Here is a 14,088-nt window from a genome sequence, read left to right on the forward strand (position 1 = left end):
TTGGGGCACCCGTGTCCTTTGGACACATTTCTAGTTATGCTCCCCGAAAAATTTCGGGGGAGCATATAGTCGGCGCCTTGTCCGTCCGTCCGTCTGTCCCTCCGTTATCTTGTCCAGAGTATAACTTGAAAACCCTTGGAGATAATTTGTTTAAACTTCATACAGTGGTAGAGGGCATTGAGGGGGAGTGCAGTGTCAAAGAACCATAACTCTATTTTGCCAGGTTTTTGAATTATCTCCCCCCTGATAGAAAAATCTTGTCCGGGACATAACTCTAAAACTATAAGAGATATCAACGTGAATAGATCTCAATGGGTAGATGTGCAGTGCATAAGAACAATAACTCTTTTGGTGCCTAATTTTTGGAGTTATTGCCTTTGTAAAATTTTAACACTTTGAACTTTGTCCGGAACATAACTCTAAAACTATAAGAGATATCAAAATGAAACATATAGGTAGATAGATCTCATTGAATAGAAGTGCAGTGCAGAAAAACCATAACTCTGTTAAGCCTCATTTTTTAATTAATCTCCCTTTTAGAAAAATCTTTGGTCCAGGACATAGCAGTAAAACTATAAGAGATATCAACATGAAACTGTGTGTAGAGTAGATTATATCTCATGGGTAGAATATATGTGCAGTGCACAAGAATCATAACTCTGCATTGCCTAATTCTGGAGTTATTGCCCCTTTGTTTATTTTTACTTTTTAGAAGTTGTCCGGGACATAACTCAGATAACCATAAGAGATATCAACAAGAAACTTTGTAGGTTGAATAGATGACTTTGATTTAGAAGTGCAATGCAAAGAACAGTAACTCTTCCTTGCCTAATTTTGGATTTTTGAACTTTTTCCACGACTACAAAGGGTGTACTTTCCTGTGTCCAAAACCTATTCGGTGAGCATCACCCGGCTCAAACCGGGCTCTTGTTTCTTCTGTAATACACATGCGGATATATATGGAACTGATTCATACTTTGACAAAACTAATGTGACAAGACAGACCAATTAAAATTATAGAAACGAAACGTTAAGATTTGTTCAAACATTCTTTGTTTGTTTTAGAAAAAGTGAAAACTCGAGCCTTTTCCCCGCCTGGCGGTGGCACTTGTTAAGAATAAAAGCAGTTTGTGGGGGAATGGGAGTGGGTTTGATTGGGTTATATTCATTACTTTAAGTGATTGTTCTTATAATAATATAGGAAGGAAATAAAAAAATACCTGCCTATCCAAGCAATTGTCTAATTAACTTCCAAGAAAACAAGATTTGATACGTAAATTTTATGTTTGATTCCAGTTATCACATCGATACCAAAGGTGCGAGCTGACATTCGTGTAAACTACAGAATATTGACTTCTGCATGTAATGCAGCCCAAACGAATATACGAGTTCGTACATACGAGGAATTCCGTAAAATGAAGGATCTATTCACTGGCCAGTTTTGTCAGCAGGCAGACTGCACGGATATTACTGTATTAACTACTTGTCAGACAATAGAGCCGGGGAAACGTAGAAAGCGGCAGACGTCGTCTTTATCTAACTTCCTGCTAGAAATCACTCTCCCGTTTATTGATTCAAGGTATGAAAATCATCATAAAATTGTTACTGATTGGCAGATTTTTATCATATGAAATGTGTTTTTTCAGATTTTTATGATTTGAAATGTGTGTTGGCAGATTTTTATCATATAGAATGTGTGAACTTTACATATATACTTCTTGCTCACTTGACTAATTGTAAAGATATAATTATGTCATTGTTTCATATTACTTGCTTACAAAGGGGTTATCTGTGAGGGCCACTTGATGTGAAAATCCAGATATACTGCTGAACGTAGACGTCATCAGCCGAGTACCCATCTGTCACTGGATGTTTTGCCCCTTATCTTGGAACATCATCTAGATGGTGGGATAGGTAGTGTTGATCAAGTACTACCTTGTCTATGATGGCTGCCAGGTTGGTTCATTGCTTCTCAGCCAAAGCCAACTAGACGCTCTCTCTGTAGCTTTGCCAAGAGCATGTTCAGCAGTTTTCTGGGCTCCTCCTTTCATGTCCACTGCTCCCAGCATTTTCTAAACTGCTCCCAGCATTTTCTAAACTGACTGTGATGGAAATCTCCTGCAAACTTCTACTGGAAATACCCATGTCTTCCATCCTCTATCTCTACAAGTTTCTGCCAAGTCTTGATATTATCCCTTTTTGATCTCATCCGACTCTTCTACACTCTCTTCCCAAGGGACAGTGAGTTCTACCATTGGGATGTGAGTTACTTTCTCTGGGAGCTTTAGCTTCTTCCCAAGGTCTACAATCATTTCCCAGTTCTTGGAATTATGTAAATTGCTAGTTCTTGCTTATTTTGCAGACTTCTTCCCACCTCTTTAACGAAGTTGATAAAATATGGTCCTGTCTGGTTTAACGGTCTGACTTTCTTCCTCTATTTCTCCAGGATGTCCGCCATTTCATGAAGAACTTGGTAGTTGCGCCATCTGTATGTCTATGGGAAAGTGAGGTTTTACATGATGACAATGATCCTACTTTTCGCAAAGTGTGCGGCTGGGATTTTTCTGACAAATTCCATAGTTTAGGATTTGTCGGACAGGGTAGTAGGTCGTATACAGATCTGAGGAGAAAACTCAATTGAAGTGGCTCCTGCCAGTTTAACATCCTCTCTAATAAGTTCCACTTCATCTAGTTCTGCTGTGATCCAAGGTGAACTGATCTCAATGACCGTGTTTCATTTTCTGCTTATGCACCATTGATCTTCTCTCCACTTTGACAGAATCTCTCCATCGCTGTGTGCACCTGGTACCTAATCCTTCTCTACCCTTGTTTGTTGTTCCTATAATATCATGGAGTTTTGTTTTAAAATACTTTCAGCTTGTTTTTCTGCCTGCTTCACTGACCATTTCCTCCAAGTTCTTATTTCTGTGCCTGCACCACTGATATCATCAGACGAGTCCATAAGTGTAAGCAGCAGATGTGCCTTAGCAACTTTATACTCTTCAACCAGTAAGTTGAATGGCATCTGTAGTTTTGACAACCGGCTATATAAAGTTAATTGGGGAATGATGGTAAGAGGCCCAGCCATCCCCTTAAGTGCTTGCTAACCAACTGCTCCAGCTTCTCGAATAGACTGATAGGGATTTCATTGACCATCAATGGCCAGATAAGTCTAGCTTGTAGACCGTGCTGGACGACCCATGCTTTTAAATTCCCAGGGAGTTCTGACTTGTTTTTTCTCTTAAGCTCTTCTTCAACTTGCTGTTTTAGTCTTTCTTGGCTTTGAGTGGTAAGGTGGTTCCAATATTCCTACTATAATGTTGTATCACCCTTAGGATATGTTGCCTGCTTTTTTAAATTTGCCTTTTGACCTCTTACTGTGGTATGCAGGCTTCAAAACCTCTGATCCCCTTTCAAAATTCTATTTTTTGTTTAGTTCCACCTTGTTTTCTCCATTAGGCCACCCACTTTCTTTTACTTAGGGACCATACGCCGCTTTTCATGGAATGGCATGATAGTGTAACATTTAAAATTCCATGATATCCGTACAAACACATCTGCGGATGTTTCTAAATTCAAAATCCACCATTGCCATGCTTAAATATTGAATTCTGCTTAAGTTGGTGCTAGGAGGCATGGACGGTAGTTTGCACTTGACAGTACCGTCCATAAACAGGCTCAATCAAACCGAGCCTGCAACATTTTAAGTTTTGTCGTTTTGAACTTTCTTTAGGATTTCCTATTATCTCTTTTTCCCAGATGTTGTCTGTCTCTCCAGCGTCACCATCCTTTCTTAATTGTCATTCAGCCTTTTCTGAAAAACACTGGTAAACCAGCATGATCGGCCGATCACTTAATACATTGCACCAACATATATGCTACCAAGGTTAAGAGGCGTTATGACAAAAACTCATTTCTCAAAAACTGTAAAAGATATTCAAACTCGGTTTAGCTTTGAATTCTTGTTCACTATTCAAAATGGAATTCATTTCTGAAAGACAGATCAACTCTGTTTAGCTTTGAATTCTAGTTCACTATCTAAAATGGATTCTAGTTCACTATCTAAAATGGAATTAATTTCTAAAAGACAGATCAACTCTGTTTAGCTTTGAATTCTTGTTCACTTTCTAAAATGGAATTAATTTCTAAAAGACAGATCAACTCTGTTTAGCTTTGAATTCTTGTTCACTATCTAAAATGGAATTAATTTCTAAAAGACAGATCAACTCTGTTTAGCTTTGAATTCTAGTTCACAATCTAAAATGGAATTCATTTATAAAAGACAGATAAACTCTGTTTAGCTTTGAATTCTAGTTCACTATCTAAAATTGAATTAATTTCAAAAATACAGATCAACTCTCTGTTTATCTTTGAATTCTAGTTCACTATCTAAAATGGAATTCATTTATAAAAGACAGATCAACTCTGTTTAGCTTTGAAGTTTTGTTCACTATCTAAAAAGGAATTCATTTATAAAAGACAGATAGCCCTGAAGGTCACTTTGCCTTAAATTACCTCCTCTTATATTTTTGATGTTTTCTCAAAAACCATCATAGATTTTCACTTTAACTTTCAAGGCAGATTTTTAGAATTATTCTCCCTTTTATACAATGTACGTGGCTTTTATCATAATATCAATTACTGGGAAAAGTGGATAGCACTGTTTTTCAGACCACTTCTGTTGATATGTTTCTTGGTCAAGAACTTTCTTCCATGTCATAAGTTTCGCAAATACTTTTAAAGATTTTTACTTTGACTTCTTACATGCTTCAACAATCAAATTTCGAATTTAATTCTAAAGGCGGATAAACATGAAAATGTTTTTTTTTCTTTTTGCTTTATAATTTGCCTTTTTTTTCTATTACCTCGCAGACAAACTTCGAAGATATTTGTTTGAATTATTTATAAGCTAGTGGGGGCTAGTAAGTCTGTCAAACACTTTCAGACATGTCAATTGATTTGTTTGTAGGTAGACAATTTATTTCTGCAGTTAACTTTTTAAGGAGTACAATGTTTTGGTTTGTCAACATGTCACATCAAACTACAGTTTAGTTCAATTTTTATTACAATAAACTTATCATTTATAAAATTCTTTTTCTCTTTTTGAAATTATTTCCTGTGTGCATTTTGATCATATTATTGTTTAGATGATGTATTACTGCGTAAGTGTAATTTTTCAAATTAAATTGGTTTTATGTCCTGTTAAGGCCAAATTAAATCTAATAAAGCAAATTTGAAATAATTGCTTTTCACAAAGTGACATGGTGAGCTTATGTGATCGCTTTTCGTCCGGCGTCCGTTTGTGTCCGTTCGGCGTCTATCTGTAAATTTTTACTTTAAACGACATCCCTCATAAACCACTAGACCGCCTCCGTGGTCGAGGGGTAAGAGTCGATGACTTCTAATCCAGTTACCTCTCTGGCGTGGGTTCGATCCCCGGGAGATGCTTTGGTAGTTTAGCGCGGAGGAAGGTAGTCTAGTACTGGTGTAACTCTCCAGGAACGATGGTTAGGAAACTACCCGCCTATATGACTGAAATACTGTTGGAAAAAGGCGTAAAATGAAACAAACAAACAATCATAAACCACTAAGCCAATTTCATTCAAACTTCACAGGAATATTCCTTTGCTGGTCACCTTTATAAAATGTTCAAAGAATTTAATACCATGCAGAACTCTGTTTGTTATGGCCACCAAGGAAGAAAAAACTTAAATATCTTCTTTTAAAACATCCAAAGAGCTAAAGCTTAGATAATTTGCATGAAACATCTTCTAGTGAGTGTCTACCAAGTTTGTTTAAATAAAATCCCTGGTATCAAAATTGGTCCCGTCCAAGGGGGTCATTTTTTTCCTTATATTATATAGTAAAATCTTAAAAAAACCTTCTTTTAAAAAAACTCAAATAGCCAGAGCTTAGATATTAAGCATAAAACATCTTCTAGTGAGTGACTACAAAGTTTGATAAATAAAAGCCCTGGGGTCAAAAATTGGCCCCACCCCTTGGTCATTGATTTTCCTATTTATGTATATAGTAAAAAACTAAAAAAATATCTTTTAAAAAATCCAAATTGCTAGAGCTTAGATATTGAACATGAAACATCTTCTAGTGAGTGTCTACCAAGTTTATTTAAATAAAAGCCCTGGGGTCAAAAAAGGCCCCTGTGGGTCATTGATTTTCCTAATATTTATATAGTGAAAAAAAAAATGGCTTTTTTTATAAATAAAACAAATATCTAGAGGTTAGATAATTGATATGAAACATCTTCTAGTGAGTGTCTACCAATTTGTTAAAAAAAAGCTCTGGGGTCAAAATTGTTGTTCTTTGATTTTACTTGTATGATTATTATTACTTATTGCTTTTTGTGGTTCAATGATTTTTGTAGGAGCTATGGTCCTCCAATTATTTATTTTTTTTATAAATTTTATCTTAACTACTACTCTTTTTCATTAATGCAATTTCAATGAAACTTTACAGGGTTGATAAGCAGGTTAGTTCTTGTTTCTATTACAGGGGATTTTGCTTGAATGATATTTGGCTGGGTTATGGCCCTTGAAAGAAAAGGTTGTTAATAAAGTTTGTGGGGACTATTTGTCTTATACCACTAATGCAATTTCAATAAAACTTTACAGTATTGATTGGTAGGTCAAGTACTTGTTTATTAGACACAAGTTTTATGCCCGAATTATTGCCCTTGAATAGAAAAGGTGTTTTTTGTGTTGCCAGCTACACAGAAGTTTGTCAGGACTACTGCTCAGAAACTACGGTGCAGTTTCATTTAAATTAAGGGGAATGATAAATACCATGTTCAATTCTGCATATCATTAACATTTTTGGGTAATTGATTTTTGTCAGTTTTGGCCCTTTAATGATTATAATATTAAAATTTGTCTGGACTAATCCTGCTATACCACTAAAGCAATTTCAATAAAACTCTTCAGGATTTATCTGTAGCTCAATTTCTTGTGCATATTACACAGGCTTTTAGGTTGAATGATTTTTTGTCCCGTTATGGCTATCATGAGGCGGCACATGTGATTACTGATCGCTCTTGTATTATTTCACATCAGTAAAATAATCATAAGGTTTTATTTAGCTCACCTGAACACAAAGTGCTCGATTTGAGCTTTATTGATTGCCGTATGTCCATAGTTAATTGTCAGTTGTTGTCCACTTAAAATAACATTTCCACCTCATCTACTTGATGGATTTTGTCCGTTCTCTTTTGTGTTGCATGTAGCTCAAAAAGTATTTGACCTAGAGTCATGAAACTTTAGAGGAATATTTGTCAGCATGTGTAGTTGTGCACCTGGGTATTTTCGCGTTGATGTTTGCGTGTGGATTTATTATGTATTTTTAGAGGTATTGCCCTTAGTAAATATTTACAAGTTTCATTTTGTGTCGCGCGTAGCTCAAGTAATATTTGACTTATAGTCATGAAACTTTACAGAAATGTTGATAAGCATGTGAAGTTGTGTACCTTGTGTTTAGCTTGTGGATTAATTCTACTTTGTCAGAGTTATTGCCTTTGACTTAGTAAAAATTTCCAATTTTCAATTTGTGTCGCACGTAGCTCATAAAGTATTTGACCTTGAGTCATGAAGCTTTATGGGAATTAGGGTCAGCATGTGAAGTTGTGATTTGGGTTGTGAATCTATTCAGTATTTGTAGAATTATTGCCATTGACTTAGTTAAAATTTGCAATTTTCAACTTGTGCCGTGTATATTTCAGAAAAAATTAACCTCGAGTCATGAAACTTTACAGAAATGCTGGTTGGCATATGTAGTTGTGCACCTGGGCGTTTGATTGTAGATTTATTCAGTATTTGTTAGTTATTGCCCTTGACTTAGTTAAAACCATTTCAAAATGTTCTGTTATGGGCACCTTGAGTGCTTGACTTAGAATCAACCAATTTTACAGCAATGATGATCAACATTTCTGTGAAGCTGTGCACCTGGGGTTTTGCATGTGGATTTTTTTTTAAATTGTGTAAGAGTTATTGCCCTTGACTTAGTATATATTATAGACTTGTTCATGCTTAGCTCAAAAGGTATTTGACCTGTAATCCTGAAAGTATACAAGAATGTTGGTCAGCATGTGTAGTTATGCACCTTGGGGTTTGTTTTTGATTTATTTAGTATTTGTAGAGTTTTTCTAATTGACTTAGTAAAAGATTTTCAATTTTCAACTTGTGCAACATGTAGCCCAAAAACATTTGACCTAGAGTCAGTAGATTGACAAAACAGTGGCATGTGGGGGCACTCGTGTCCTATGGACATTTCTTTTTAACTTTGTTTTAAAGTCTTTAATAGATATTTATTATTTTACTTATTTAATATCTGACATCTTGAAAAAAAGTATAAATTAAATGATATTGATGATAATGTTTGACAATACGACTCACCGAATATCTAAACTCTGATCATTGTACTTTTAGAGAAGAAGATTTTAAATTTTTACCTTACAAGTTTATGTAATTTAGACGTTGAGTCTAATAGTTCAATTGTCTCTTGACACTGATTCTAAAATCATGTGGGTTTAGTAATCGGTCACTTGCAGCATAATGGTAGTTCAGGGTAACTTATTGAGACAATGGTAATTACTGGTTATAGTTAACCAAGAAAGATGGAAAGACAGCCAATGTATGACCAAAATTTTTTTCAAAAAGCAATAAAAACTAAAGCATAAACAAGTTGCAGTTCTAGATTATATTACAAATCATTTTTATTATTTTTAGAGTTGAATTTGATGGTGAAATTATTTCTTCAAAAGTGTTCTTGACCTACTTTATTCTTGGAGCTGGAGTTCTGAACTTTGTAAGTATCATTACAAATTGTGATAAGTTTATTACTTATGTGTCGTTACCAGATCTAAAGAGGCATTTACTTGAGCCTTAAAACATCTAATGGATCATTTTTAGCTTGACGTTTTCGAAGAAATTTTTTTTGAGCTATTGCAAACGTCAGGTAGTTCTTCCCGTTGCCACCCAGAACTTTCATGTTGTCATTATTTTTATGCCACCTCAGCATCTGTGATGCGGTGGCATATAGCGATTCACCTGTGTGTGTGTGTGTGTGTGTGTGTGTGTGTGTGTGTGTGTGTGTGTGTGCGTGCTCGTGTCTGTGTCTTTTATAGGTTATAAAGTGAACTTAAAAATCTTTTTTGTGAAAAGCCACTAGTCCAATTTCAACCAAACCTGGCAGGATTGATCCTTGTGTGAAGGGTTTCCAAAGTTGTTTAAAACATTCGATTACGTGTAGAAACTTGGTTGCCATGGCAACCAAAAGGAATGATAAGAATAAATTTATAAATTAGAGCTTTCATATTTGATATATCATCTATAGGTCGTCTACAAAAGTTGTTTAAATTTTGCCCCTAATGTCAAAATTGGCATTGCCCCAGAAAAAAAACAAAGACAGATAGAAAAAGTGAGATAAATATGTAAAAGAATAAGCAGACTTTGAGTTAAACCTTTTAATGATCATGTAAAATTTATGTATAAAATTACCATCCATAATGTCTCCTTAAAGAGTAATCATTGGTAAACTGGTGTTTTATAAAATAAATGCAAGAAGTAAATTTGTGGTTTGAATCCAAATTCCAACTTAACCTGCATTTTTGGTGTTTCATTTGTGTACTGAAAATCATTACTATTTAATGCCTTGTAAAGAGTTTTCTATTACCTAGAAACCATGTTTTTGTAAAAGAAAACAAAGTGGAAAAAGGTCAAAACTTTAAAATAAAGGTCTGAAGAAGACTGAACTTTACCAAAAATAATTCCAAAAAGTGAGGAAGTAACAAGTAACAGAATAACTAATAAGTAATAAAAGAATTGAAAAAGAGTTATGGTTGTGGGCAATTAAAGAAGTTGTGTTTTTTGTATGTTGCGTTTCCTTACAATATGGTTGACCATTGATGAAGTTTTATTGAATTACTCTGTAATAAATCCATAAAGAGTTATACATCTTGAGCACTCAATTCCTCTCATTGCGCTTGACCATTGTATGAAGTTGCATTGAATTCTAAACATTAGTTTTAAGTTATACTACTGACAAGAAAAAGTAACAAAGGGGAATAACTCTACAAATACTGAAGATGGAGTTATGGTTATTGTACAATGCACTTTCTCTCATTTTGCTTGACAATTGTATGAAGTTGTATTGAATTCTAACAAATAGTTTTCAAGTTATTCTCCGGACAAGGAAAAGTAACAAAGGGCAATAACTTTGTAATTAGTCAAGATGGAGTTATGGTTCTTGTGCATTGCATTTCATCTCACTGCACTTGAGCGTTGTATGAAGTTTCATTGAATTCCAAACATTAGTTTTCAAGTTATGCACTGGACAAAAAAAGTAACAAAGGGCATTGCACAAGTAACAAAGGGCAATAACTGTAAAGAGTCAAAAAAAGAGTTATGCTTCATCTGCACTGCACTTAATCTTACTGCACTTGACCATTGTATGAAGTTTCATTGAATTCCAAACATTAACTTTCAAGTTGTGCACTGGACAAAGAAAGTAACAAAGGGCAAAAACTCTTAAATGAGTCAAAAAAAAAGTTATGGTTTCTGTGCACTGCGCTTCCTCTCACTATACTTGACCATTGTATGAAATTGTATTGAATTCCAAATAGTACTTTTCAAGTTATGCTCTGGAATAGAAAAAAGCAATGGAAAAATTACAAAGGGCAGTAACTTAATAATTACTCTAGACAGAGTTATGGTTCTTGTGCACTGCACTTTCTCTTATTGTGCTTGGCAATTGTACTTTCAAGTTATTCTCCGGACAAGGAAAAGTAACAAAGTGTAATAACTCGAGTCATGATCGAGTTATGGTTCTTGTGTCCTGCACTTCCTCTCAATGTGTTTGACCATAATATGAAGTTATATTGAATTCCAACCATTAGTCTTCAAGTTATGGTCCGGACAAAAGAAAGCAATGGAAAAGTTACAAAGGGCAAGAACTCTGAAATTACTTTAGATAGAGTTATGATTCTTGTGCAGTGCACTTCCCTTTATTGTGCTTGTCCATTGTATGAAGTTGTTTTGAATTCCAATCAGTTCTTTTCAAGTTATGCTCCGGACATGGAAAAGTAACAAACGACAATAACTATGTAATTAGTGAAGGTAGAGTTATAGTTCTTGTGCACTGCACTTCCTCTCAATGTGTTTGACCATTGTATGAAGTTGTATTGAATTCCATTTATGCTCCGGACAAGGAAAATGCAACGGACGTATGGACCGACCGACCAAACGACTGTGACCGACCACCAGGTGACTTCTATATACCCCCAAACTTCGTTTCATGGGTAAAATGAGGTCTCAAAGTAAGCTTGATAGATGCCACAGCTTTTAAACCTGTTTGTATATCAAGTTTGTGATGACAATATCTCATGCATAAACAATATTTCTAATTTTAGTAACAGTGACCCTGACCTTCACCCATGGTGGACCAAAAGCAATCCCCAGCAATCTCTATATAAGCTTGCTATATACCAAGGTTCATTACAATATCTGACTTGGCTCTAATTATCTTCTAGAAACCTTATTTCTAGTTTTAGTAACAGTGATCTTGACCTAAACCATATGGAGCCAAAGAGCAATCCAAAGAGAGGGTTTCACATAACCTTGCTATATACCAAGTTTGATTACAATTTCTTGAGCCAAATTAGATATATTGTAATCAATCATGGTATATAGCAAGCATATACATTGTATAGAGATTGCTGGGGATTGCTTTTGGTCCACAATGGGTGAAGGTCAGGGTCACTGTTACTTAAATTTGAAAGATTTGTCTGGACTATAGCTAGATATAATTATGCATGAGATATTGTCATCACAAACTTGATATTTACACAGCTTTAAAAGCCGTGGTATCTATCAAGCTTATTTTGAGACCTCATTTGGGATTATTTTTGGTTCAGTCTTCTTCAGACCACTATTTTACAGTTTTGACCTTTTTCACTTTGTTTTCTTTTACAAAAACATGGTTTCTAGGTAATAGAAAACTCTTTACAATGCATTAAATAGTAATGTTTTTATGTACACAAATGCACCGTGGGTAAGCAACTTTGATCACGTGACCACAAAAGCCAACGTACACGCCAAAATAGCTCAGCTGAGGTAAGTTTTTTAGTGATTATTTTTCTATCGAGCCAATTCAAATTATGATTCAAAGTCTACCGACCGCGGCAGTTCCGATGCTTTCTAAAAATGTATTTGATGTCGTCAAACGTTTTGTATTTTACGAGATCTGATTCAAACAATGTTTACAAATTGTCGATGACAACGTACACACTATTGTGTAAAAGTGTTGATAATAACTTAAAAAACGATATGCATCTCAGTGCTGAGTAAAATTTCAGGTCTTAAAATATATGAGAGAATGTTTTAATAAAACAAGAACTAGTTTCCTGCTGTCATTTTTTGTATTTATTTAATAATTGACCAACTTACAGAAATGTCAACGTACACAAACTGTCTAGAAAGTGTCAACGTACACACTCCCATTTGAGTTTGGTAGTGGTCTGAACATGAGGCTGCAACTTCGAAATATGTGGCTTTTTCCAACAAAAAGTTGGCTTTCAATTTAGATTGCCCTCTCAAACTGTATAAAATTCCTAATATTTTCAAAGGAAATAGTTTAAAGTGCATTCATTTCATCGCAAATAAGCTTAAACAACCTTTAACATTTTTATGTTATTTATTTGTACTTTTGTTGTTTATAAGACAAATTTCCAGTTACTCAAACTGCTTAATGATTAGCTGAAACAGCCGTTTTTATAATATATACTGGATTAATATAGATCGTATCACAATATAGATCGTAATTACAGTCATCTTAATTGCGTACACAGCCAGGATAAGGGTCTCTCGCTCAACCAACTAGTGCCTTCGTAGTAGCAAAAGGTGACGATGACGTCGAGTTACAATTTTATATTACCGGTTTTTCAGCAGTTGCGTCACTTGATCCATAGCTATGATTACATCACTAATGTTCTATTAACATTATATTTTCAAGAATATATCTACTTGCACTTGTTATGTTAAAAATATCTTATAAACAATTCACAATTTTATAGGTTGGTTAAGGCAACAAATTACCCTTTTGTTAAATGGTTAGTTACTAGTACCAAGTTTCTAGTAAAATGCTTTTACTGCTCAAGAAACCAGTTACTGGAAAATGGTTACTAGTAATAAATTTACCGGAAAATGGTTTCTAGTAATAAATTTACCTATCTTATTTTGTGCGCAATGTATGAGCTATAGATATGAATCAATGACATTGTTTAAACATTTAAAAAGTTATATCAAGTACCACAGTCATATGACCCACTAGTAATCATAGAAATGCCACAATTTATATTGAAATGATTATTATAATGCAAACATTGTATCGACATTTTGCTCAAATAAAATGGTTTGCTTGAATTAAAAATTTTCATTGCAATGCAAATTATTAAAATGTATGCATTTTTGTTGAATACATATCATAGACTTGTAAGTAAGTAGACATGGTTGGCAAAATTTGCAGTTAAACAAAAAAGGCAAAGAAAACAGTAAATGCAAAAATACATATTAAATAACATGTCTATAACATGTGGAAATTACATAACTAGTGTAAGGAGATATATTATTGAAAAAATAATGTTAATAGAACGTTCATGATGTAATCATAGGGTTAAAGTGACATAACTGCTGAAATACCGGTACTACCTATAAACTAACCACTCGGCGTCATTGTCAACCATTGACAACTTTTGTTGCTACAGAAGGCACTAGGTGAGTTGAGTTTTCGTCATTAAATGACTTTAAAATGATCTAAATTAATACAATATAAAATTGCTGTTTCAGCAAATCATTAACCAGTCTGAATAACTGATTTTTTTCTTCTAAAAGAAAATCACAAAAAAACAACAAATAAATAACATTATAGAAAAGTTAAATTTAAAAGGTTGTGTAAGCTAATTTGTGATGATATGAATGTATTTGCAACTTTTTTCCTTTGTATAAACCTGTACATATATACAGTTTGATAGGGCAATCTAAATTGAAAGCAAACTTTTTGTTAGAAAAAGCCAATTTCTCCGAA

General features: G+C 34.3%; 1 protein-coding gene across 1 annotated transcript in view; it reads left to right on the forward strand.

Annotated features, from left to right (window-relative positions):
* LOC132737840 (uncharacterized) overlaps positions 1-14,088 on the forward strand; it is a 79,500-nt gene that overhangs the window by 43,965 nt on the left and 21,447 nt on the right. Inside the window, exons 11-12 of the mRNA XM_060725235.1 lie at positions 1,297-1,579; positions 8,736-8,814. Of these exons, the coding sequence (XP_060581218.1) occupies positions 1,297-1,579; positions 8,736-8,814 (362 nt within the window). The remainder of the gene's footprint in view (positions 1-1,296; positions 1,580-8,735; positions 8,815-14,088) is intronic.

The sequence above is a fragment of the Ruditapes philippinarum genome, unplaced genomic scaffold (assembly GCF_026571515.1).
Source record: "Ruditapes philippinarum isolate M1 unplaced genomic scaffold, ASM2657151v2 ctg324_1_1_1_1, whole genome shotgun sequence".
Taxonomy (NCBI): domain Eukaryota; kingdom Metazoa; phylum Mollusca; class Bivalvia; order Venerida; family Veneridae; genus Ruditapes; species Ruditapes philippinarum.